General features: G+C 38.3%; 1 protein-coding gene and 1 long non-coding RNA gene across 11 annotated transcripts in view; one reads left to right on the top strand and one right to left on the bottom strand.

Annotated features, from left to right (window-relative positions):
- The window catches only part of TP63 (tumor protein p63), a 222,594-nt gene extending 195,879 nt beyond the window's left edge, over positions 1-26,715 (top strand). For 3 of the 10 annotated variants that reach the window (XM_033090036.1, XM_033090028.1, XM_033090043.1), the window contains 6 exons: positions 1,144-1,226; positions 3,842-3,978; positions 16,435-16,592; positions 18,896-19,040; positions 20,383-20,476; positions 23,456-23,752. In XM_033090036.1, the coding sequence (XP_032945927.1) occupies positions 1,144-1,226; positions 3,842-3,978; positions 16,435-16,592; positions 18,896-19,040; positions 20,383-20,476; positions 23,456-23,752 (914 nt within the window). Of the gene's footprint in view, positions 1-1,143; positions 1,227-3,841; positions 3,979-10,096; positions 11,529-16,434; positions 16,593-18,895; positions 19,041-20,382; positions 20,477-23,455 lie in introns of those variants that run through there. The other 7 variants (XM_033090075.1, XM_033090085.1, XM_033090057.1 and 4 more) reach the window with 5 other exon arrangements.
- Positions 19,728-26,753, bottom strand: part of LOC117013182 (uncharacterized) — a 47,090-nt gene continuing 40,064 nt past the window's right edge. The window contains exon 3 of the long non-coding RNA XR_004421293.1: positions 19,728-19,879. This is a non-coding gene — a long non-coding RNA (uncharacterized LOC117013182). The remainder of the gene's footprint in view (positions 19,880-26,753) is intronic.

Below are 26,753 nucleotides of genomic sequence, written 5' to 3'. Positions count from 1 at the left end.
GAACCACAAAATGTTATGACAGCTAGTCACCATCAACTTCTAACTGTTCAGTATGATTTGCCCTTACTATTAGGCTCTTTAGCTCTCTGATTATCTCTCAAAAATATGTGTGTGTGTGTGTGTGTGTGTGTGTGTATACGATTTAGATATATGATATAAATCAGGGGTGTACACACTTTTTTCAACATTTTTTACCAATGGCCATATGCGGTAAAATACACAAACAGCCGGGGCACTCACTCAAGGTGAAGTACGTATTGCCTCACCTGGTTTATTTAAGTAAATTAAATATATTTTTGGAATTTGCTGCGGGCCAATAAAAAATGGATTGCGGGCCGCAGTTGGCCTGCGGGCCGCAGTTTGGACACCCCTGATATAAATGATATATATTACTTATGTATACATAGGATATGAAGTATTCAATTTAATGGTAAATATAATAATCTAATATAAATAATTATATTTCCACCCTAACTTTACTCTTGAGTCAGCCTGGTGGCACAGTTCTATAGTCTTTCCTCAGCACCTCAGTTACCTACAAATTAATGAATTTCAGTGAGAATGAATTATCTGAAATTTGGTGGAAGCATCATCTCTGTACCCTGGATCCTGGATGTACTTCCCAGGATCCTGGAAATTACAGAGATTTATGAGCTTAATTCACACATTTTACTGAAGAGAAAACTGACATACTAGAAAGTGGGACTGCTTGTCACAAGTTATGTGATATATGTATTAACATGGGATGCATGAACACACAAGGCTGAATACATTGGCAAGACAACCTCTACAACACGCATTTACCACCTTGGAAGACAAATGACCTGAAAAATAAAACACAAAACCAATTTATCTTCCTTTCCTTAACAGCTGTTCACAGACACAGGCCAGTAAGACACAGGGATTCCTGCAGCACAACTGAAGCCAAAGGCCATTTCCCAGCATCCTTTCTTCCTTTCACTCCTTCTGCCTCATTATTGGTAGATTTGCACTTAATGTAAAAGCAGTCATCACCAATTAAATAGATGCTTAGAATAAGAAACGCTAATCTCACAGGTGTTGCTAGTGTTATTGTCTGTTTAGTAAATGTATTATTGCTTCAGAAATGTTTCCAGGATGAAACTTGCATTTTTTCTTCACCAGCTTTTCGTCAGAACACACATGGCATCCAGATGACATCCATCAAGAAACGAAGATCCCCAGATGATGAACTCTTATACTTACCAGTGAGTTTCCCTTGAATATTCATGATTGTTTCATTTTCACCTTCTTTGAATCAGCTTCTACTCTATGGTCATATTCTGATTATCTGTGACAACGAGAAAGGGATGATAAGGGCTAGTGAGATAAAAAGGGAGAAAATATATACATATATATATTTTTTTGAAAAATCAGGAATTTATCCCTTTCCTCCATAGTTTTAGAATATATTAATAGTGTAGGGTCCTCTACTTACTTCTCATCCAGTCAATGCTACTCTCCTAATACAATTTTTTCTTGCCCAAATATTTAAAATTAATTTGTATTTCATTATTTAAGAATGGTAAGGTTATCCTCGACAACATGACCAAACCAGTTTAGGACTAAAACTTTGTCAGAAGGATTTCACAAAGTTGATCATACAATAATCACAGAGAATTGATCTCGATTTCTTTTTTTAGGGAGTGATATAAAGAAAGCCAAGCAAGGCAGAATCCTCAATTATATGTAAATGGCCAGAAGACTCAGTCTAATCATTGTGTAAGACCGGTGTTCATTCCTACAAGGAACATTAGTCCTGTCAAGTCCCTAAGGTGTCGTTTGTTAGACTATGGTTGCAGTTTGTTGAGTTTGTATTACCTTAGGTCTTTGCCATCTAGAGTGACATCAAAGCTTTGGTAACCGGTATAGCCCTTGATGCCATCTAAACTGGCATGAGACAGACAAACAGCCAGATTTGACTGGGAGCTGCCACCCTGGGATTGAAGCTACAGCAACTCAACAGGTTTCGGTGTGCCATAACTCCTTCCCTACCTTCTTTGGGCCCCGACCCTCAGGGAAATAGACTGTTTACTGTTAGGACAATCAGACAGCGTCTTGTTTCTCAGGCTACACATGGAATCTGACCTGTGAACTTTAAACATTATCCTGATATATTAAATACAGTCGTCCCTCTCCTCCAACTCAAATACCAAAATCTGCGGATGCTCAAGTCCTATAAAATGGCAGAGAGGCAGCCCTCCACACTTACGGATTCCCAACCACAGATCAAAAATACTGTTTTCCATCCAAGGTTGGTTGAATCTGTGGATATGAAACCCAGGGATATGGAGGGCCGACTGTGTATTTATTGAAAAAAAAAATATGTGTAAGTGGATCCACGCAGGTCAAACCCATGTTGTTCAAGTGTTAACTATATTCAAAAAACAAAAACAAACAAACAAAAAACAATGTTTTCAGCTTCTGAAATAGGAACCACTTGAAAAGCTGTTTTTTAATAAAATTTCAGTTTGTAGTAGTGAAAGAGGTACCCTGTAGTCAGTTACATTTTATGTTTAGTGAAGAATTAGCCAAACCAAAGCGTGTGAAAAATAAACAAACAAACAAACTACAATAACAACAACAAAAACACTCAGTATAACATGAATTTGGTTGGTATTTGTTGAATGGTAAATATGCTAGACCCCAAGCATTCAGGGATCAGTATGATACAATTCTTACCTTCAAAGAGGTTGTCTTCTAATGAAGAGATAAATAGGCATAATGTAATAAAATATTTGTTTCAGTACAGCTAGGCATGGCACTGTGGGAGCACATAGGATAGACCGAAGACTCATCCTAAGAGAGTGAGGTTTAGAAAAAGCTTCTCAGAGAAGGTGATCTCAGAGCTGGAATGAGTAGGAGTTAACCCAACAACAGAGAGAAAAAATCTTTCCATTTCTGAATTCTGACAAATTCTGCCCATCATACCCAGGGAGGGGACTGGGGTGAGAAAGTGAAGTACCTAGGGTGCAAAATTTAAGCCGATAATCACTCTCAGGGCCCTGCACGTACCCGACGTGCCCCGCTGGCCTCACTCTAGTCCTGACCCTACACATACTTTTTAAAGCTTTTACTAGACACTCTTTAAGAGAGAAACACCTTTTCACCCCAGCTGAAAGCTTGTGTCCTTCCAGACATAGTTACTGGTGATTTTTGTTCTTTGTGAGAGTTATGCTTTATAAAGTCACAGTGCACGCTGTGCTGATAAATACGGACCCATTGCTCCTAGGGGACATATAGGATTTCTGTGAGCCTCTGGTCACAGCATTTTAAGCAACTAGTTAACACATAACCTGTTTCATGTGTGTTTCTATTTAAAGACACCTTATTTAATGTATACTGTTTACTCATTAACATTGAACTCACAGCACATAGCACTTCATGCCCCGATGAAGCTTATCTATCCTATTCTCCATAAGACCCATCGCAGCCGTCTTACGCTCTGAACACAAGACAGCAAGCACATCCGCACTACACTCCAGGACCCTTTTAAACAGCAAATTCACCAACAGAAAACGTGAAACAGGTGGCGCTGACCAGACCATGCAAAGCACACTTGTTCACAGCCCGAGCACTGAAACAATAAGGCAGAGCACTGCCTTGTTCAAACTCAGCGGGGAGCACGCCTTGGTGCCATCACTCTGCGCATGTCTGCGAAGGGCCGCCCAGTGCCACGAGTGTTGTTTCATGTTACAGATCAATGTTAGCAAGTCCGCGAATTCGTCAACACAGAATCCACGAAAAATGCGAGGTGACCGTCCTTCTTATACTTCTTCAGTTCGTCATTTTTGCTTCTCTCTCCTTCTGCTCGTTCACCTAGGTGAGGGGCCGTGAGACATACGAAATGCTGTTGAAGATCAAAGAGTCCCTGGAACTCATGCAGTACCTGCCTCAGCACACGATTGAAACATACAGGCAGCAGCAGCAGCAGCAGCACCAGCATTTACTTCAGAAACAGTGAGTGGGCCACATGGGTCATTTTAGGAGGTGTTTGTAAGAGTGACTGTCAGCAGTAGGGTGATCGGCGGGTGATGGAGAATATGCGGTTGTGAGACAGCTGAACATCACAGGTTCCCAGGAGCTGGTGTGGGACACCTTTTTTCAGTTTCAATAACCTATGTTCCTTATCACAACCTTCCCTCTGAGAAATTCCACCTGCATTCGGAAATTGAATCCAAACTATCGCAGCTGAATGACAAGAGTCTCACAATAACGGAGGTGGTTTTCTTCCCTCTACCTCATCCAGACACATCTACCAATATAAAAATTTTGAATACATATTCTATTCTAGTAATAATGTGTATATTTAAAAACATGTAACTTCTCTCATCATAATGGAATATTTTGTACCTCTCCTGGTATGCACACAATCCACTTTTGGGAAAACTGTTATAGGGTAGGGATAGCACATAGATTTTACCCTAAATCACTTCCTTGAGTGCTGTGTTGAGAAGGATCATGCATGAGATCTCATGCATGATCATTGGGAAAATGTAGAAGGGCAAAGTAGTATTATATCGCCATGTTTTATCATTCCTGTTCTAGGTGGTCTTCTAGGAATACATTTTTGCATAAATTGGGCCAGATTTTGGAAGCAAACATACATACAGTCTATTTATATATTAATTTTTACTTTGACGCTTGGATCTTTGATGACGTTAATTGTTTTATGGCCAACCAGAATAGAATAGCTCTCATGAAAAAGGAAGAGAAGTTGTTGAATCAGGATGCTGTTTATCCTTATCTTTCTGTGCTTAAGAATAACCACATATTTGCTTACTTAAGATACTGTGTCTGTACTGGTGGACGTTTTGCCAGAATCTTTGAGGATATATTTAAAATGTATACTTTTTGGGCCCATTTGAGTAATTCAAACATTTCACTTTATTCTTCAGGCAAAAAGAAGTGAAGCCAAAACCATTTTACCTAAGGCAAAGATTGAATTTTACAATAAATATTTTTTTAATGGATATATTATTAGCTACTATAGAGAGAGAACTATGGAAATTATAACAAAGAGGGCTTATTATTCTTTTTTTAATCAACATAAATGCAGTTGAGGTGGTTGGACTGCATCTCTGACAGTCAGGAGGTGTCCTCTGAGCACCTGTTGACTACAGGGTGTGGGGTGGGCAGAAGAGGGATAGAAAAGAAATGTGTTCTTTCTTTATAGTATTTTGGCCCCTTGAGGATTTAAGACCCTCTTTGCCTGGAAGGGATCTCACCATTTACTTTCAGCATGAAAGGTTTGCAAATCATAGGTTAGCTTTTTAATAAGGCTGAGTGGAAAGGTTAATCAGGAGGTTCCTTGGTGACACAGAGTATTCCCAAAGGAGAATTAGACCTCAGAGTTGCTGACATAATTCCCATGGCCAATCCTATGGATTCTTCAGGATATCAGATAGAAATTTACGTTAATATATTCCAGTGTACAACTTAGTTCTAAAATCATCCAACGGAGATCAAAGAAACAGACCTGCAATGTAATTTACAGACCCAGAGGGGATAAGTGCCTTCCCTAAGATATGGATGTCGTGCTATTTAGAAACTCTCCCAAATTGCTTCCAGTTCACTCTGGAAATGTTTGGCTCAGCCAGAATGACCTCAGAGGAATGACACGGTAGCTCATCATGCTGAACTACTTGCTCTGTGATCCTCTTTCCTGTCTTTTTCCCAGTTAACAGGAAAAATATTGTCAGGCCAAACTGATACCTATTAAATAGTGTGGTATAAAAAGTCTGACCACCTAGCTCAGGGATTGGCAATTTTTTCTTTCTTTTTTTTTTCTTCTTTTTCTTCTTTTTTTTTTTACTACTGGTAAAAAACCACTAGTGAATATCACAGGCTTTGGTCCATGTGGTCTCTTGCAGCTACCCAGTTCTGCCCCTGTAGTCCAGAAGCACCACAGATAAGTAAACAGATGAGAGTGGCTATTATAGTAAAGCTTTATTTTATGGACACTGAAACTCAAATTTTGTATAATTTTCACATCGTGAAATATTCTTCTTCTTTTGAATTTTCCCACCTTTTAAAAATGTTAACGTTATTCTTTACCTATAGGCCTTATTTGGCTCATTCACTGTAATTTTCAATCCTTGTTCTAAATAAATGAGTGGCTGTTCCTTTCTTGCTTCTTGAGGCTCAGATTTTTTTATTAAGAATATTTGGAAGCTAATATGTATATTCTGAAATGGAGAAGTATTAAAAAGTTTTATGAAATCTTAAAGTGATTGTTAAGGTAATATTTCAGTATCTAACAAAACGGCAGTCTTTAACAGAGATCTCTTTGGTCTGAGAAAGGTAGGCACGCCCATCTAGACACAAAATATGGTTAATGATGCAACCCCATTATCAACTAAGACAGAGTTGATTTGTGTAACAAACTATCGGTGAAGATCTGTTATGTAAAAGCATTAAGGATAGGGATGAGAAAGATGGGGTCCCGGTTTTCCCACAGTTTATGATTTAGTGGTGAATTCCTAACAAGAACACCTTTGGAATCCTAAAGTCTGGAAATTTATTCTCAGCATCCAGTAAATTAGGACAATTTTAAACAGCTTCTGTAGAGCATACAATAAGGGGAATAGCTTCGTGTCATAGTTTTAGAGACTTTAGAAGCCAGGATGATCTACCCCAGTCAGGTGGGGCACGTGCTATTTGCGTTTGTTCACATGGCATCCATGAGAATACACTGCCTGGTGTTCCCATGTGATGAACTATCCAATGCTTATTGTCTGACTGGCTGGCATTGCCCCACAGGGAACTTATTTTATAATTCTTATTTCATAAAACAATTTATTTCATCAAAGAAGAAAATACATCCTAAAATTGTGTTATTTGAAAAAGCCTAAAAGATTTTAGACACATATGGTTACTTTTTTGCATGTGTGGCCACAGATAAACGGTGAGGAATTAATAGCCTCTTAATTACCTGGGGTGTCCATTTGCAAGTGTCATTGCATGTTTTTGAGTCGTTATCTCACAGTCTATAAGAGCTAACTTCACATGTGATAACTTGTGCATGGAAATCTAACAGACTGCAAAATGAAATCTTTGCAAAATATAGACATTTGGTCTAATTATGCCTTTGTTACATTATGTATACATGGCTCTCCAATGATCGACATGCATCTATATAAATTCTCCAGTTGCTGTATTCTTCAGCTGAGTTTTTTTCAGCTCTTTTATTTTCATGCAAATCTCCAAGAAAGAGCATGAATGACTAGACAAAGAAAAATGGAAATCTAATTCCCTGGCAATCAGTTGAAAAGAATAAATCAGCTTGGAAATGCCTACAATAGCCTGTGATTTCATTTCCAAAAACATAGTACCAAGTTTATGCTGGTAAGGAAACAATTTTGTGTTTTTCTCTATACTAGAGGGAAAATTAGTGGGAAGGGAATACACTTTCTACAAAGTGGCAATCAAATATTTTCAGTTTAATTGTTTCTATTAGATTCTTACTACGTGTGTTCTCTCTGCTTGCTTTTTGTTTGTGCATGGTTTTCCTTTTTCAAAAACTTCTTCCCAATTACCTTCATGATCATAGGCTTTATGAAGGACACATTTTACACAGACTTTTTGTGAATTAAATGGTTACAGGTATAAATAGGCTTTTACCATTTATAAATAAATTTGATTTTAAGTGAATTGCTCACATTGAAATAAACATGGGGGCTATGTTTATAGAGGCCTGAATCTAGTGGGAGGACAAATTGGACCCATTCTTGAACTAGATGCCTTGTCTTCATAGTTTCAGGGGACATTAACTCTTAAGACAGCTTCACAGAAGCTACTCGAGACCTTTTTAGCAATCTTTTGTTTTGTGTGCTTTAGGCAAATACTATTTCTTTTTCTTTCTTTCTCTCTTTCTTTCTTTCTTTCTTTCTTTCTTTCTTTCTTTCTTTCTTTCTTTCTTTCTTTCTTTCTTTCTTTCTTTCTTTCTTTCTTTCTTTCTTCCTCCCTCCCTCCCTCCCTCCCTCCCTCCCTCCCTCCCTCCCTCCCTCCCTCCCTTTCTTTTTTTTTGTTCTGAAGTTTATCCTCCTGGGCTTCCATCCTGATCTCAGGTCAACATCACTGTTAAAATCTTATTTAGCTTAACTCTTGATTTCCTGTGGAAAGTTATTTTTGGGTTTCTACAGAATGGATTCATTTTAATTTTAATGCAAATATGTGACCCACTGAGGAGCCCTTAGTGTTTCCTTTTCCTTTATGATCACTCGATGATTGTGGCTCGTTAGTATTACAGGTCAGAGAATATTGGAGCAAACCAGGATCTTCAAGACCATAGTTCTAATTTTTTCATAGCACAGCTCGAGAAATGGAGTCCCAGTGAACTACACCTGTGATTTCATGGCCAGTTCATGATAAAGCTAAGATGAGAATCACATTTGGAAGACACAGCTTTTTGCAATGTTCTGATCTACTTCATTAGTTAAGAAAGTTGTAATAAGACTAAAGCCAGCATTTACTCCCATTTTTCTATCTCTGTATCAGTCAGTTGGTATTTATCCTTGTGATTTTAGTGTAAAGTCCTAGCTCTTTAAGCTGTTTTGTCTCTGCTTTTCTTCAGTAATGTTGATAATTTTTCCTCAGATGCACATATCTGGGATGGAGAAGGGAATATTTTTAGGATCATCAATGTAGGAGAGCAGAGGACACATCTTTATCTCAATGCTAGATGTGATTAATATTGTATTTCTAAGCTTGATATAGAGAGCCTCCGCATTTCCAGAATATTTCTTTGAAATTGCCAGTTTCATAGATTAAAAAAAGAATATTGGCAATTTCATGTGGTTCTACCTTATAGGTCATAGAACTGCCCAAACTTCACACAGTGTTACTTTTTTAACTTCACAGCTATTTAGGAAGTTGTCAGGGCAGAGATTTATTAGCTCTGTATTGGTAATGAGTAAAAACATCAGATTAAGTTTTATAGATTAAATCATTTTTCTAAGTTCCCACATCTTATTGCAGAACTGATCTCAGTTCTAGGTCAAAGTTTGAACGCCTATGGTCCAGGCACTCTTTTCATAACTAAAACATGATTTCTACACGTTGTCTCATTCAGTGCTTGCTCCATAAGTAGCCCCAAATGTAATATACAAACAAGAAGTCAAAGCTACAGTTTTTTAGTTGACAGTAAATTATTTCCCTACTAATTTGTGTTGTGGAATATTCTTTAAGATGATTTCAGTTCTTGCTAGTGATATGATTTACTGAATCCCACTCCTAACCAAGTAAAAGTGGCTTTGTTCCTTTGCAAGGAGTAACCAAGTGTGATTCAAAAGCCAGTTGGGAAACAATTTCCAGGTTAGGGGGTTACACAACATTTAGCAAATTAAAGGATCTGTTCCTGGCATTTTTATGGCATAATTGATTTCTTAATTATGCAAAAGTTGCTTTCATGTGTTTGATATGTGCGTTTGTAGGCCAAGTTTGTGACTGAAGGATTAAGATATTTATCTGTCTCAATCTAGTCACATACAAAATGCTCGTTAATAGTCCTTTACAAATGCACAGCGATGCAGCCCCCAGACTGATAAGATCATATTTCTTCTTAGTTCATTGTTAGCTAGACAGAAACAGAAATAAGGTATCTTAATTGGACAGATGACATTTTTCAAAAGATTAATTCTTGTCTCTGCATTCCCTTTTTTCAATTAATCAAATCCAGCATGCCAAGCACTGTGCTAAACACTTTGACCTACCTCGTCTCAGGAGTTCTCAACTGAATCACTTGTGGAGTTTGTTAAAAATATGCATGCCTGGGCCCCAGCCTGGTCTCAGAAGGGATCCAGGGAAAATGCATTTTTTTTACATTTCCACAGGTGATTTGGATCCTTCTGATTCATTACCACCACGTCTCATTCCTTCTTCATAAAAATCTTGAGAGGTCATCTCTGAGTAGTTTTAAAAGAGGATAAAGAGGAAGTAGCAAAAATAGCGTGATGGGCATTCCAGTCTATCTATACTATGATCATGAAGGTAGGAGGATGTGTTTCTGTATTCAGTTGATTTGAATATATGAAGTCCTAAGCCTTCATCTTTTGTTTTCTCTGGTTCCTCTCTGCAGTCTCCTTTCTGCCTGCTTCAGGAGTGAGCTTGTGGAGCCCCGGAGAGAAACTCCGAAACAATCTGACGTCTTCTTTAGACATTCCAACCCCCCAAACCGATCAGTGTACCCGTAGAGCCCCTTCTCTGTATTTTCAGTGTGTGTGTTGATTGTATTTCTGTGTGTGTGTGTGTGTGTGTGTGCGCGCACGCGTGTATGGATGTATGAATTTGTGTAGGTGTGCATATCTAGCCCTTGTAAGCAGGACTTAAAGACACTTTGGCTCAGAGACCCAACTGCTCAAAGGCACACAACCTCTAGTGAGAAAATCTCTTGAAGGGACTCAAAACTTTACAAGAAAGGACATTTTCTGCAGATTCTATATCTTTAGATCTAGAGTTGATCAGTCAGGAACCCCTGTGTTTGTGAGCTTTTGTGTTGTTTCTTGGGAGGAAGGGACTCATGTCGGGAAGAGGGGCATTAAGATGTTTTATTAGAACCATTTTCTGTTACCTTCTGTTGTGTTTCTTAAACTCATAAAGAAGCTTTTGAGCAGGTCTCAAACTTAAGATGTCTTTTTAAGAAAAGGAGAAAAAAAGTTGTTATTGTCTTTGCATAAGTAAACTGTAGGTGACTGAGAGACTCAGTCAGGCCCTTTTAATGCTGGTCATGCCGTAATATTGCAAATGGTAAACTAAGGTGTCAAGTGTACTGCTGGGCAGAGAAGTGATAATTCCTGTAAGTAGCCAACGTGGGGGATGCCGTTTCATTCTTTCTGAGAACGTGCATTATTAGTAGCATCCTCTCATGTGTAGGTAGAAAGTTCATTAATGCTGTGTCAGATCCCACCACTGCCACCATCTGTCACCATCTGTGACAGTCTTCTTTGCTCATGGAAACCCTGGAGATTTACCCCCCACACTGTTGTTTAGACACCAAGGCAGGTAAACCTATTTTGTTAATTTAATAGGAGTGTAAAAACACCCCCAGTAATATTGTTCCAGTCAGTTGTATATCATTTTTCAATGCCTAAAATGGAGTTCAAAGCCCTCCCACCGAGTCTGTGTTTGATTGGAGCTCCTATCCCTCTAGTCTATAAAACTAGCCATTTTGCTGACACTGCTCAAACTCCTTTTTCAGGAGATGTAAGTTTGATGCGATGTCCAAGCAGACACATGTTAAAATCAACACTCTTGGCCTAAAAATTAAAGATAGAAAAGGTAGATGACTCTTTTTTCTGGCTCAGCGTATTTAGAGAATATATTTCTTTCCATTTTAAAAACGTATTTTAAAATAATAGTATAAAGATTTTAGGAATCTCCTTTCTCCCTCATCTCCCCTCAGCTCTTGATTCTGTGTCACCACAAAAATGATTTCTTGTTATTGAGGCTGTTGCTTTATGGATGTGTGATTTTAATTTTCAATAAACTTTTGCATCTTGGTTTATCTTGCAGTGTTTTTTTTTTTCTTTTCTGTCTCTCTTGCTTTTTTTTAATTTCTTCAATACTGGAATATTTTTATTTAAGTGTTTGAAGTATCCTGTGGGAGTCTAAACAATAGGAATAATAGAACAATTACTTTGGTTCTGTTTACACTGAGTCAGTATTTGGTATTTTGTTTAAGGTACACTGTATCAAGATCATCAATCCTAAAAATAAATCACAATGCTTACACTAACTTGAAAATATACTTTACCACTGTTTTTAATTTCATCATGAGGAACCAGGCACTATAATGTTAATTGTTCACATCTCTGAAGAAGTCTTGAATTCCATCTTAAGTTGCTAAATTTACCAAAAGGAATTTAAATCAAATCCAAAGTTATTAAATAATTTGACTTCTGTAATATAGGCATTACCAAATATTCATCCAGAAATCTTAGTTCAAGCTATTGTCCAATGCTTCTTTTTAAAGAAATAACAATATATTCTGATCTTTAAGTGCTTTTAAAAGCTTCAAAAGCTATTGTTCTAAATAAATATAATTAATTCAATAGCTTAAAATACTAGAAAAAAATCTTTATGTTTGAAAGAAAAGTATATTAGTACAATCTTATGACCTTGTTACATTTACAAAATGTTTTCAATTAATCGAATAATTTTGATTCACAAATCCCATAAAGGGTTAATGAGGGTGTTTAATTTTTTTAACATTTGCTTTTTCTTCAGAAGCTTTTTTTCACTCTCTTTTTATGTAAGTTTTTGATGTGTTTATAGTCACTTTTATATAAATGCACACATTTGAACTACTGGAAAATATTTTACAATTACACTTGATCTATCTAGAAATTAAATGCTGCCCTTTGTATTTAGAAGCAAGATTACCCACCTAGAGAGAAAAGTTACAGGCAGGGTAGTATTGGGCAAAATTTAGAGAAGAAACAATCCTTTTCTGATGTTCAATGTCTTTCCTTTTTTTGACCTTCCTCATACCAGCGGTACTTTGCTCTACCCCTCAATACCCTTTTCCCCTCTCAGAGTCTGTACTCCAGACATGGTGTGATGAAATAGATTTACCCAGGTATCATCAAATTATATTAAATAGTTCCTTTGTAATTAGCAATAGAAGATGTAAGGCAAAAGCAGGAATCCTTTGGTGGAATTCTAGATATCTCTAGAAAGGTGGAGACGATGCCGTTGAATTTGTGTCTTCTCAAGAATTTTGACTTTCTACCATCTAGATAGTCACTAGACTTGAAATCAGGAAGCTGGCTTTCTAATCCTGGATGATATAAAGGTTACTTATAGGTCTGAGATTCTGAAATTTATTTTTAGCAATGCAGACAGAAGCCTAAGTTTTTAGAATTAAGAACTGGGACTTTACCAGGATTTCTCCTCAAAGCTACAGATACATGAAACATGCCTTCCGTATCTCTGTTGTATTGGATTCCTAGAAAAATCTTGTAAACTTCTAGAAAAAAAACAACCTGAGGCTTATACCTTGTTATTTTTCTGAGAAGATCTATGTTTTTTTTATTTCTGTGTTTTTGTTTTGTTTTGTTGTGGGTGGGGGAGGTAAGAAAATCATAATGACACAAATACTGTTGTTCTTGAACACTTTTTCATCTGTTCAGATTCATCATCAATCTTTGGGATTGTCCATTCAAGGACTGTGACATTATATTAGTAAAGAAAAAAAGAGGAAAAATGTTGTTCTTTAAGTCCTTTAAATTGACACACATTTATTCAGCCATCCTCACTATTCAACAGCATAGAAAATTAACTTAATACTCTTTTTAGGTCAGACATTGCAAACTTAATATTAAACAGACTATCCTGACCTTCTCTTTGTAACTTTAATACTCACTTCTACATTAAATGAAAAGCATTCAGAATTTCTGACCTTTTCAGACTCATTCCCATTTACCTGCTCACCCCAATTTCTGGATTTGCTCAAATAAGAATCCTTGCCACTTCTACCTGTGAATTCTTAAACTGATACCTTTCATCCCCTTGACCAAACTAGAGTATTAAACATCTGAGGCTGGAGAGTGGGTGGTGATAGTAAAGATAACTAATGTTTCTTGAGCACCTACAAATTATAGGACAATCCAGGGCTCTTACATAATCTAATGTAATCTTCATAGCAACTCTTCTAGAATGAGTATAATGCCTGTTCTACAGATTGAGAAAATGACACTCAAGAGACTTGCATAACATCAAAGTCAATGAATTTGTGTCAGTTCTAGAAGGTGAACCCAGATGTTTTGGTAGACTCCAAAATTCGTGTTCTTTCTTGGTTCATCTGTGGTATCTTATCTACCTTCCTCAAAAATAGTGTAGGTGGCTTATAATAAATGAATTAATAAAATGATCAAAGTAAAGATCACAAAGGGAAAGGGAAAAGAGAATTCCAACAGGATTTGAAAGAAGTCATTTACTATAACTGAGGGTCCAGGGAAAATGCAAAGCTTTTAAATATATCTTTATTTTCCTGATGTGGACATTAATGGTTCAAGCAATGATTCCATAACTTCTTGTTGTACATTTGACTGATTTGGGGGAATGGGAGAGATTGATAGAAATCATTTTAGGTCACAAAGGATCAACCTGCCTCTGGAGTCAGGGCCACCATGTGCCTTAGGTAATTTGTGATGGGCAAAACTAGAAGAAGCACGTCTCTTGGCCACTTTGCTTGTTGTGCTGTCTTGCACTTTGATATGGACTTACAGATTTCCTTAAGTATGTCCAGATGTGCTGACTCTTAGCCATGATGGAGTAGATTTGATGATAGCTGGGGTTTTGGGGGGGAGGCTCCCTTTACTACATCTCTTATTCCCTGCTCTATCACATTTCTCTTACCACTTCACCTATGTCTTGATTCTAACCTAATGTACACCACTATCTTATTCCTGGGACGGTCCCACAGAATGAAAGAAAAAAACTCTTGGGCTAGCAGCCAGGACTCTTCTCTACTCATCATTTGGCATTGTGTGACTTGGGCACATTTTTTTCTTAGAGCCTTATATTTACCCATCTGTACACTAGGCGTAATAATTTCTGCCCATCCCTGCCCTGAAATACCATGTTCTCCTCCATAGGGATGTGAGACTCTTTCAGAAAATGGCTAAAGGAGAACTTGATAACATGAAGTGTCTTACAATTGGGAGGGTTTATTATATAAACCCCTGTTTATACAACATGGATCTATAATTGTAAGTTCTTGAGAAAAGCTAAAGAGAAAAAGCAATGTCCTCCTACCTTACGGATAGTAATTTGCAGCAAAATTGTTAATTGTCCATTAATTGTCATGCACATTTATGCAAATGTGTATATAGCATATTGTTTGAATTCCCCTAGCTGTGGCTCTTCAGTGATATGGAATGAGGCCAGCCCTGTTTTGTGGAAAACAGAGTGGCGGCCTCAAAGACCAAGCATACTACTCAAGTGCTAGAACCACTTTTTATTATGTTTTCAAACATTATTATAACATGTTTATTTGGAACCTTGGTTCATTTATAGAGCCTTCAAAATTTGTATTTTATATATAGTTGTGTGTCTACACACACACATACACACAGATATATATGCAAACAAAACTCAAGGAAATATTTCTTTTTTCTTTCTCCTTTAATATAAATATGTCTGCAGCAAGGAGGAGGCAAACAGGAAGAAAATAATACATTTTATTTGAAAAGTCTAGTAGGAGAGTTTTTCCTACCATAGGTTAGAAGCATGCTCGATTCCGATTTTCATTCTATGAACGCAATAATTGCTCACTGTAAATGTCATATAGTCTACAAAGTTCTTCCTCAACTTTTTCAGTTCTCACCACAGCCTTACAAGGTAGGTTGGGTTATTATCCCCATGCATCTATGAGCTTCTCAAATATGGGGCTATTTCTCATTAGTTTTCCTACCTCTAACATATAGTTCTTGCAATAAATGTGTATGTATTTAGTTCATATAGTTTTCTTGTGAGAAAACAAAGGCAGAATGTTTAGTGGCTTGCACATGGACTTATAGCTTCCTAATATACGCTAGAGGAAAACTTAAACTTTCATTTTCTGACTTTATATCCTGCCCTGATTCTAGTAGACACTACTAGTTCTGTAGTCAAAAAAAAGTCAGATATGGCAGTTGAGTAGGGAATATCACATGTAATATAAACGCACAGTATGACAAACAAATTCTAGTAAATTTCCAAATTGAAGTTATGCTGAATGGACTGTTTTTTCCTTTGTCTCCTGGGAGACTCATGGAAAATCAACAAACAGTTGTTTGGACTCCAGGGTTCTCCTGCTTAGAGAAGCTGTTGGCATTCCCATGGCTTGTTTTATGGCCCATGAACATCTAAGATGACACACCATGTTGGCACCTCTGCATATAAGCAGGGTCTGCTGCCAAAGGCCTTGTTTGATTGTCTTTGTAATGATTTTCTGTGTTATCCCAAATGGCCTAGGAAGCTACAAATGAAATGCTTCTGTTGCCATTTGAGCTTGGCATCTCCGTATCTTTCATAAGTCTTTGGGTCTCCATTCAGTTATTTTCCCGGATTGATTTTTAAATTTGTTTGAGTTGATGGGCAAGAGAAGGGAAAGGGATGGAGGAAAAAATAGAGGAAAAGGGAGGATGCAATTTTGTTCCCTCTCACAAAAGAGATGCTTTAGGAAGATATTCAGCTTTGTACTCTGCACATTCAGGAAAAATGTAATTTGATATTAGCATTGTGATCCCTCCCTATTCAGAAAAAGTTCTCAGCTGGAAACTCAGATAATTTCTTGCCATTGACCCTAGAGGAATATTTTTGCAAGTGTACAGTTTAAAGCCAAGTTGTTTTAATCTGAGACCTATGGGAAATGACCTCTCCCCACTCTTCAGTGTCCCGTGCTCACCATCATTCCAATGTTTGTGTTCCTAGGACCTCGATGCAGTCTCAGTCTTCATACGGTAACAGCTCCCCACCTCTGAACAAAATGAACAGCATGAACAAGCTGCCATCTGTGAGCCAGCTTATCAACCCTCAGCAGCGCAACGCCCTCACTCCCACCACCATTCCCGATGGCATGGGAGCCAACAGTAAGAGCAACTCCCTTTAGGGGCAACTGAAGGACTGGCAGGGCTAGTGGTAGAGGAATTCTCTGCTCTGGGATGGGGGAAAGGCTTGCTCAGAGCTAAGTGAGAGGCACCGTGGGGCAGAACAGATCAAAGTTGAGTGGCTTGGTTTCTCACAATGAACTTGTTCTCACTTTTGAGATGTATGGGTCATTATAAAGTGCATTGGTAGAGATGCAGAAGGCTGTTCTTTTAGTAGGGAGAAGTATCTCTCTGGAAAGAACAGTCCATTTCCTGTCAACATGGATGAAGACTCACCTCCTACATCCTTTGAGATAGTCAAATGGAAATATATCCAACATGTGGGAAGTAGCATGGTGTGGTGGACTTAAAATCTAGAGAAATAGATTGTAGTCCAGACTCTACTGCAGTATGGGCTATATAACTATGGACAAGTCACCTCTCTGCTTTAATGCTTAGTTTTCCATTCATAAAATTATCACTCTGGACATTTATCATTTTATGATTCTGTGTCCCTAATATCTTGTCCTTCTCAACTTGTGTACTCCATTCTATTCATTGTCATTAATGAACTGACATAGAGAAAGGAGTTTCCCTTTTATTTATTTACACACAGATTCCTCGTAACAACAAAGTATAGTTGGAAGAGACAATGTGAGGATTGATCCTCCAAGTGGATAGTTTTGTTGTAAATATAATTATCTTGTCCACTAGAACTTAATCTAGCAAAGAAGATACCAAACTTGACAGAGAGAGAGAGAGAGAGAGAGAGAGAGAGAGAGAGAGAGAGAGAAGGAAGGAAGGAAGGAAGGAAGGAAGGAAGGAAGGAAGGAAGGAAGGAAGGAAGGAAGGAAGGAAGGAAGGAAAGAAGAAAGAAAAGATGGTAAAATGCAGAAGGACGTATAATATCCTCAGGGATGCGGGACCCCAGAATACTGTACATGTATCCTGTAATCCTCATAAAACAGTGCCTCAATCTTGTCTTTTGAAATCTTTCATCATTTTTATCAAGCCTTCAAACGTGTATTTCAGTGTTGCCTTGAACAGATTGGACTTTCTTAGAGAAATTAAAGGAGGCTAGCATTGGGACTCTCTATGGTCTGATGGCACAAGTTCAAATTTTAATGAGATGAAGATGTGGCAATAAACACATTAGAGCCAGACTGCTCTCTCTCTAGTGATAAATGGCATCTTAAGGCTCAAAACCTGACCCTTTGACAGGTCTACTACTTTAACAAGAAAAGGAAAAGGAACCATTTACATTTCCTTTATTTGCTTTCTTGTGACATCTTAAGTCCTTAACTTTTTCTTGGGATGATGAAACAGTAATAATGTTGATGATCCTTCACATTTGTGTAACACAGTTTGCCTACTTTTTCTTATTTATATTTCACAATTTTCTTTTGCTGTCGTCAGGAAATTCAGAGGGGAAGCCAACGAGACACAATAGGCCTGTGCTCCTTTCAGCTATCTAGGTAGTGGCAGAGGATTTTCTCCTTTGGCACCTTACTATTCACTGAAGTAGAAGCAAATTACATTCATCTTTTGTAGATATGTTATTTTGCTCTTTTTTTATTTTTACCAGAAAACAAAATTTGTTTCATAAATATTATTGATATTAAGCTTTTCTTCTCTATAAATGAATGTGTACAGTTTATAATTTAGTAAAAAACCATCAGTGTTGGTGGTGTTCCCAAATACAATCCTGAAATGGTCCATAAGAAAGAGCTGGGATTTTTTATTGCATTTTTCCTTATTAGGCTATGGTTTCCTATAAACATTGCAACAAATCCTCCTATTCTCGAACAAATATTCGAAAGATCCTCTTTCATTCAGAGATTTGTTCATTTTGTCACTTACCTAAGTTTACTGAGCATCTGCTCTGTGCCAGGCACTGTGTGCTAGGATCTGTGGGGATCTAGTCAGGTACAAGGTGTAATCTCCATGTTTGAAGAGGTTCGTCTAGTGAGGGAAATAGTCATATAGCCCATGAAGGCAAATACAAGGAGGAAAATGTTAACATCAGGAGCAATGAGCCGTTAGATCGAGCATCAGAAAGAAGTGGGAAGAGATTGTCCTAAGAGAATGCACAAAGGTCAAGAGGTGTGTGATTAGTTTGGAGTTTGGTGATTCTTCTGATCGATGAGAGACGTAGGGGGCTTGGAGGGGTGTAGTGAGAGACGAAACTAAAAAGGAAGCCTGGTATATTAGGCCCTCGGTAACATTAAACCAGGCAATGTGGACCACTAGGTCGCTGGTGCGTGATGACGGCAGTAACCCTCTCTGTTCCTCCTGCTTCTGTTCAGTTCCTATGATGGGCACCCACATGCCAATGGCTGGAGACATGAATGGACTCAGCCCCACCCAGGCCCTCCCTCCCCCACTCTCCATGCCATCCACCTCCCACTGCACCCCCCCACCTCCGTACCCCACAGATTGCAGCCTTGTCAGGTGAGTGCACAGCATGTGCCCCTGGGGGCCTGTCCTAAGCATCTCTGGGGGGTGGAGGGTGGACACTGTCCAAAGGTGATAGCACAGATGGAAAGAAAGAAAGCAGCCCTATGTTTGAAGTTCAGCCTCTCTATTATCTCTGATCTATAGAGTGGTCGACAATATTTAATCAAGGGACACCAGTATAGTCAATATGGGAAAAAGTGAAAATGTGAGTTTATAGGCATACGATTTTTCATGCCTGTTCCTCCATCTTCACTTGCTCCATACCTCCTCCCTCATATGTTTACACACTCAGTTGTGGCCTTCAAATTGGTGCTCAGGGCTGGGGTTCCCAAAAGGGCAGTAAACTTGCTATCTCGCTCCCTTTCTTGCTCTCTAGGCCTCATAGCTCTCAGCCAACATGGGATCATTATTTTGGAGTTGGATGTCCCCAAAAAGTTTTTGATGTTAGCAAAAATGACAGGGACTTTCAAGAACCTGGTGGCCTCTGCTGCTTTGCTATATGGGAAATAGGTACACTTGAGACAGGGGATTTCAGATAGCAAGAAGAGAGAAATGCATGAAGTCAGAAAAATCTGTTTCTCAAGGAGGCAAGACTAGGTGCCCAAATCTCATGCCTAGGGCACATCATGTGCCTCTGCTTCATGCGTAGAATGATTCTTTCATTCAGCTGCTGGAATAATATGTGTCAATCTTCATGTCATTGATGCAATAGAACTGGCAGTATCAGTCAGAGGGATGGCCAAGTGGATGTCTTCTTCCACCCTGCTCTGGCTCTGTGATGGTGGCGGCATCCTCCGTTTAAGACCAGAAGTAAAAAGAAGGGAGTCTGTATTCTGAAGATGAAGTAAATCAAAAAACGTTAATGACTCTATAGTATAGTGGCCTACAATATTTTCTTAGTCTCATGATCCTATCCTAAGGACAGGTTCCATTCTCAGAACCCCCAAATACAAAACAGTTAAAGTAGAGATACTCTTTTTGAAGTGAGGAGCCAGGAGGCAAGAGGGCTGAGAACGTGACCACTAGACTCCTTTCTTTCACCCCGTGCAATGACTCCTAAGGCACTTATATAGAATCCTTAGAATTTAATCACCATTTGAAAATCACTGCTCTGCAGGAATCCTTAGAGTTGATTTTAGTTTTTATAGACCTAAAGTTGAAGTTACTAATCAACCCCAAACCTCCAATTCAAGGACCACATATATTTTACCTGCCCCTAGTCTCCTCTGTACGGCATCCCAGGGCAAAATGTTGGGTTTTCCTTTATCTCGCCAATGCAGTTGGGGTGAACTTTCTTTTTCTGTTTCTTCCTTCCTCTTCCCTCCTCCCTCTGCAGTTTCTTAGCGAGGTTGGGCTGTTCATCATGTCTGGACTATTTCACGACCCAGGGGCTGACCACCATCTATCAGATTGAGCATTACTCCATGGATGTAAGTAACTGTTAGAATTTTCTCTTGAGTTTTATTTCTTCATTTCCTCCCTCTGGTGACATCCACCTTGTAGTTCAATCCCCCTGGTCTTAAAATTTGTTTTTGTCATACCCCTAATCTGCCTTTTTGATGGAATTCATGACCTTATTAGAAAGATTCCCAGGTCTCAGCCTGTAGATATGAGAAGCTTAGCAATCAATCTTCCTCAGTTTGTTTGATCACTCAATTGTGTCTTGCATGCATACTAGATACAGAGTGGGAAAGAGGAGATCTGATTCCCACCTCAAAAAATCTATAATCTCTAAAGAATTCAGAGAGCCTTTTGGATGTTATAAGATCCCAGGGAGGATCTTATAATTAATTGTTATAAGATCCCAGGGAGGATAGCAGGAAGCAGGTGATATTATTCACACTTTAAAACATGGAGGACAACAATATAGTCATTGTCCATGATGAGTAGATGACAGAATCAGGACTAGAATCCTGAGGTGTCAACTTCTTGTCTTTAACTCTATTAATTGGCTTTTTCTGCCTTTCCTTAAAGTAGTACCTTAAGGGGAATTCAGCTGTTCCTCTCAGTGAGAGGAGTTCATACATTTTCAGTTGTATCAGAATAAGGCCCAGACATCCCTGATCATTGGGAAAGATCACTGGTCATGGGTTCAAGTCCCAACTCTGCTTTTTAGTAGTAATGAGAACTTGGGGTTATCTCTTTGCTTTTCTGGGCCACAGGTCATCAAATCGGGTTCAAAAATCTCTCTTTTCTGGCTTTGACATTCTTTGGTTTGTCTTTTGGAGCAAGCTGGATGGGAGGGGACTTTTCTTGCTTCCTACAGTACATCTTGAGCTATTGTTCACATGGGAGCTCATATTGTTTTGGTTTAAGGCAATCTGATTTTCCTCCCAGGCTGCCCTTCATGCTGCTGTCTTTGGGGTTTACTATCCTCTCTTCCAGCTTCCAGAGGGCCCTTTGGACTGGTGGAGGAAGATACACTCTGCCTCTGCTTCTGCTTCTGTAGTTGGGACCTTCCCCACCCCACCCCCCTTGAGCACCGATACTAGAGATGCCCTTGCAGCATGAGAAGGCCCCAGCCCCATGGTGACAAGTATATGCTGTGCTGCCCCTGTGCCCACCCTTACCCTTCCACATGCCATAAATCACCCTTGGCTGCTGCTCCCTGTTGGAATAAATTATAGGTGAAAACTATAAAGAAAGCTTTAGGAGTCAGTTCTAACAGGTTTCAGATAACTGCAATAATGTCCATTCAGTAAAGAGAACAGAGTTGCCCTGTGCATGAGAGCCCTACAGGATGGAACAGTGAATTTGTCCCTTTCCTATTAGTTTTACAGTTATAGCTTCTGTTTGCTAACTTGTCCCCACTGGGGAGTGTGCTAGGATGCTCCCTTGGCTGTTAGGACCTATAGATGCTCTCCACAAGTACATTTCTGCTGGAGTTGGTTAGGTCTTGTGTCAATCTCTGGGCCACTGCTTTCTCACCTGTCAGTTATAAGTTAAAATCTATCCAGGCATGTAGATTAATGGAGCCTAGTTTACAAAGAGTCTTGGACCTACAGGCAGTTTCAGAAGGATAAGGAGCTATGTTCACTTACGTATTTGTGGATTACCCTTTATTATAATGTATTCTTCTATTAGAATAAGAAATTGGGCTACCCATACTGCAAATTTCTGTATTGGGAAATACTGGAAGCTATCTAATTTCTGCATCTTCACCTCAGCTTCTGCCATCTCATTACTGGAAATAGACACCGCTTTTTCAGCTTGTTTCACAACACCAGTCTAAGTTATTTGGCATCCCTTCCTGGAAAAGGAATGTGGTTAAATTTGGGAGTTTTCATAAGTATCCCTTCTAGGATGCAAGGATCGGTTAATAGTACTACAGCAGTAATAATACAAATGGTAAGATTTATATAGTATGCTTTATAATTTGCAAAGTACTTTTATATCCACATTTAATTTACATAGGAATCCACAATATGTGTTGTCCTGAAAAGGAATTGTGTCTCATTTTACTGAGAAGGCCAGTAGAGAATAAGTGACTTGATAAAGGTCTAGAGCCAGTCAGTGACAGAAGAAGAATCTCTCTGCCAACGTCTTCTGACAGGAAGCACAATGTTCTTTCTACCCATCACACTGCTCCATAAAAAAATCTGAGCCATCACTGAAGCAAGCTAATGAAGAAGAGCTAATGTAAATTAATTTAAGAGATGCCACCACAGTTATTAAAATCTACCATATTTGTAATGCCTTCTACTCCCATCCAGAGAACATAGGCATATACTCTGCATTTTGATACCCTAACTTATCCAAATACCAAGACATATTTTGGCCATTAGGGCTGTTTTAGGCTCAGAGACTGTCCTGCATCCCCAATTCCTTCACTTACTTGTGTAAATTTAGACTTGTCAACCTCTCTGACCGTCAGCTTTCCTATCTAAAAGTAGGTGTAATAATATCTACCACTAATCTGAGCATTAAATGAGGTCAGGAATACAAATAATTAGTTCAGTGCCTGGCACGTAGAAAATGTTCAATACCTGATAGTAATCTTTTTTTTCTCATCTTCTCATTTGAGTACTGGTGACATTCCATTAATACCTTTCTTCTAGTGACTAGAGCCGTGTAGATTTGAGAGTCGGAAGGTACCTTTATGTTTTTGTTTTGGGATTTTTGCTCTCTGATTTAACTACTGTCCCCATTTTACTAAGGAAAGAAGTGAGACCAGTAGGGAAGGAGTAAAGTGTTATCCACAAGCAGAGATGGCACCTAAAGGCTGTCCGTTTGTGCTTAGTTACATATAGTGCCAAAGGTTATCGGAGAGCTAATTTTATTTTCCAATTTAGGGATCAATAAATTCAGGTCATGTAAACCAAAGCACTGGGAAATGACAAAATGGTGTAGACTGAATGTCAATTGTCTCTTTGTCCTAATTCTCCCTGACTTCTTTTCCTATTGCACAGGATTTGGCAAGTCTAAAAATCCCTGAGCAATTCCGACATGTCATCTGGAAGGGCATCCTGGACCACCGGCAGCTCCATGATTTTTCGTCCCCTCCCCACCTGCTGCGGACCCCCAGTGGTACCTCTACAGTCAGTGTGGGCTCCAGTGAGACCCGGGGTGAGCGTGTTATTGACGCCGTGCGCTTCACTCTCCGCCAGACCATCTCCTTCCCACCCCGAGATGAGTGGAATGACTTCAACTTTGACATGGATGCTCGTCGCAACAAGCAACAGCGCATCAAAGAGGAGGGCGAGTGAGCCCTGCTGTGTGAGCTCCTTCCATTCTCTTCCCTTCTGCCCATCCCCCTATAAGGCGCTACTGTTTGACCTTTCAAGCATTCTCACTATCTCCTTTCTCTTCTCAGTCTGGTTTCTTAAGGGAAGGAGAAGTCAGAAGCTACCTTTTACCTAACGTCCAAGCTGGTCGCTGATTCTGGCTTTAAGCCTTCAAATCTGTTGCTTGCAGGACGGAAGTTGTCATGGCTAGGTAGAAGGGAGCAAAAAAGCAGTGGGTATCTTCTTAGGCTGCAGAGATCTCTCATTGACTTTTATAAAGCATTTTCACCCTTATAGTCTAAGACTATATATATAAATATATAAATATACAGTATATATTTTTTGAGTGGGGGGCATTGAGTATTGTTTAAAATGTAATTTAAAGGAAAGGAAATTGAGTTGCACTTATCAACTTTTTTTTTTTAATTTACTTGTTTTAGGTGGCTTATCTATATATATACCCCTTCTCTCAAGGGGTACCATGTATGGTAATATATATTTACAGCTTGATGGTACATGTGAGTGACAACGATGTATATGTCCCTTCAGTTCCTTTGATGCTAAACACATGCCACATCAAACCTGTGGATAGATCCACTTGTATTGACCATTACTTATTATGTGGGTGAGACTATACACATATGCACATGACTCCCTGTGTCGGTGTATTTTATGTTACTGGCATCCCTACTAGTGATGGTGGTTCACTTTGGGGTTATTTAATCCAATTGCAAGAAAAAGTTCATATTCACATTATAAAATAGTCAAGGAAGGAAATGTTCTCTTTTGCTTTTGGTTGGTAATGGGAAATGTGGGTCATAGCTAAAATTCTTAAAAGGTCCATGGCAGCCAGTTTAAAAACAACTAGTATCATGTATCTGGATATATCAGCAATTCCCTCAAATTTAATACCAGATACCTGATCTCTTAGTATTTATTGGGAAAATATTTGCTGCCATTATAGAAGCCTTAAAACTAAATTTTATTAGATTGGTACAAAAGTAATTGCAGTTTAAAAGTTAGCAATAATTGCAAAAAGCACAATTACTTTTGCACCAACCTAACACTAGTAGCTTGACTAACTCAATTACATATTTGTTACCCTTGATAGAATTAAGGTTGAGTTGATTGGGATGAATGCCGTAGTTCTTACAGTGAAGTTGTAATGTCCATTAAGAATATCCAGGAAAAGCCTGTGTTATATAGAAATACTGAATCTCCAGTAAACAATAAGAGGTCTCAGTGAGCCATGAATTGAAATTCTGAAATTCTTGGAAGACCTCTTGAAACATAGATAATACTGTTTGGTAAATGTTTCTGTTAAAGACACTTATATTGTATAAAATTCTGCCATGTAGAGACTTATTTATCTATCTTTCCTCAAGGTTTAAAATAGGAGTAGTGATTTGGAAAAATATAAAACTATGAGACTAATTTTCCTCTGTGGCATCAGTTGTATCACTATATCACTTCTCTTTTTCGATCAATAAGAGCTTCACTTTGTTGGAAAGTAACTGTGAGAACCCAATTCCCCATCCGTCTTTCTTCTGGACTGTGCATAGACATCAAAATGTCCCCACAGTTCAGGGGATAAGCCTTCCATGGAAGCTGTTGCTTGAACCACATAAACAAAGAGTTGTCTTCAAACTTTGGAAAAACATGTAAATGACAACATTCTCCTCCATCTTTCAGAAACATACTCTGTAGCATTTTTTTTCAACTATAAGAGAAATATTGTTTGTACATTCTAATGAGTTCTAAAATCCTCTCATACTTTCTGGTAAAAGGCTATCATTGCACATAAGCTTCTATTTTTATTTTAAAGTGCAAAAGGGCTAATGTGGCTTTAAAATATAATGTATGAGTTTCATCTGAAAAGTGTATATATGTTTTGCGTGTAAAATTGCATATTTTGTGTTTCAATTACTTTTTTTTTCTTTTGGGGATACCAGATTTTCCAGAACCACAACTGACACCTTTTTTATTATTATTGTTATTATTATTATTATTGTTTTTATATTTTCATGGAAACATCAGTTAGTAAGACTACAATGTCAAATAAGAAAAAAAATCATAATTGTAAGATGGGGGAAGGGAAAGTTATCGTTTTTTATTATTATTTTTATTTTGTATGTTAAAGAGAGTGAGTCCTTGATTTCAAAGTTTCATTGTGCTTAACTGATAATAAGCACTGCTAATTTGTAGAACAAGCATGCAGCTTTGAAAACCTATTAAGGGGAAGAGTGAAAGCTGTGCCTTGGCAAAGCTGGGAGGACAAATGGCTTTCTTTACTGTCCTGAGTATTTGAGTAAACATAAGGACTTCTGAGCTATTTCAGCACTATGCAGATGGCACTAGGGACTCAGAAATGCCTGTACTGTATCTCTTAGGTTTGCCATTAGCCAAGCCTAAGTGTATCTACTGGCTTCATGTCCTGCTGGAAATTTAATGCTCTTTGAGTGTATGAGTCGCTAGGACAATGGGGTAAGAGAATATTAAAGACAAACAAATAGGAGTGGGCTGAATGGAGTTCTTGAGGCCTCAGCTCAATGCAATTAGCTGAAAAATGGATAGTTTTTTGTTTGGAGGTGGTTAGAAACAGAAATGGAGAATAGAACTTTGTTCATTAAATCCATTTACATTTTGTTTTCTTAATATTACCCTAATACAGTATGTGGGATGTTGAATGATAAAGGGTGTTTTTTTTTTATTTTTATAATTGTACAAAAATTAAGTAAATATCAAATGTTTTATATACTTTATTAATGTTCTTGAAAGGTACTTTCATATAGATGTGATACTTTTTTTTAAAACTTCATTTGCTTGTCTTTTGGTATTTTGTGTTATGGGCTTTTGGTGAGCCAGAGGCAAATCTACAAGTCACTTATGTTTGCCGAGACATGCAATAAAATTAAAAATTAAATAAAAAGTCATTGAGAAATGGTGTTGATGGAGTGTGTGTCCGTCCATCCATTGGCCTTAT

Source organism: Rhinolophus ferrumequinum, chromosome 2, assembly GCF_004115265.2.
Source record: "Rhinolophus ferrumequinum isolate MPI-CBG mRhiFer1 chromosome 2, mRhiFer1_v1.p, whole genome shotgun sequence".
NCBI lineage: Eukaryota > Metazoa > Chordata > Mammalia > Chiroptera > Rhinolophidae > Rhinolophus > Rhinolophus ferrumequinum.
Note: the sequence above shows the minus strand (reverse complement) of the source record. Positions and strands in the feature narration are given on the sequence as shown.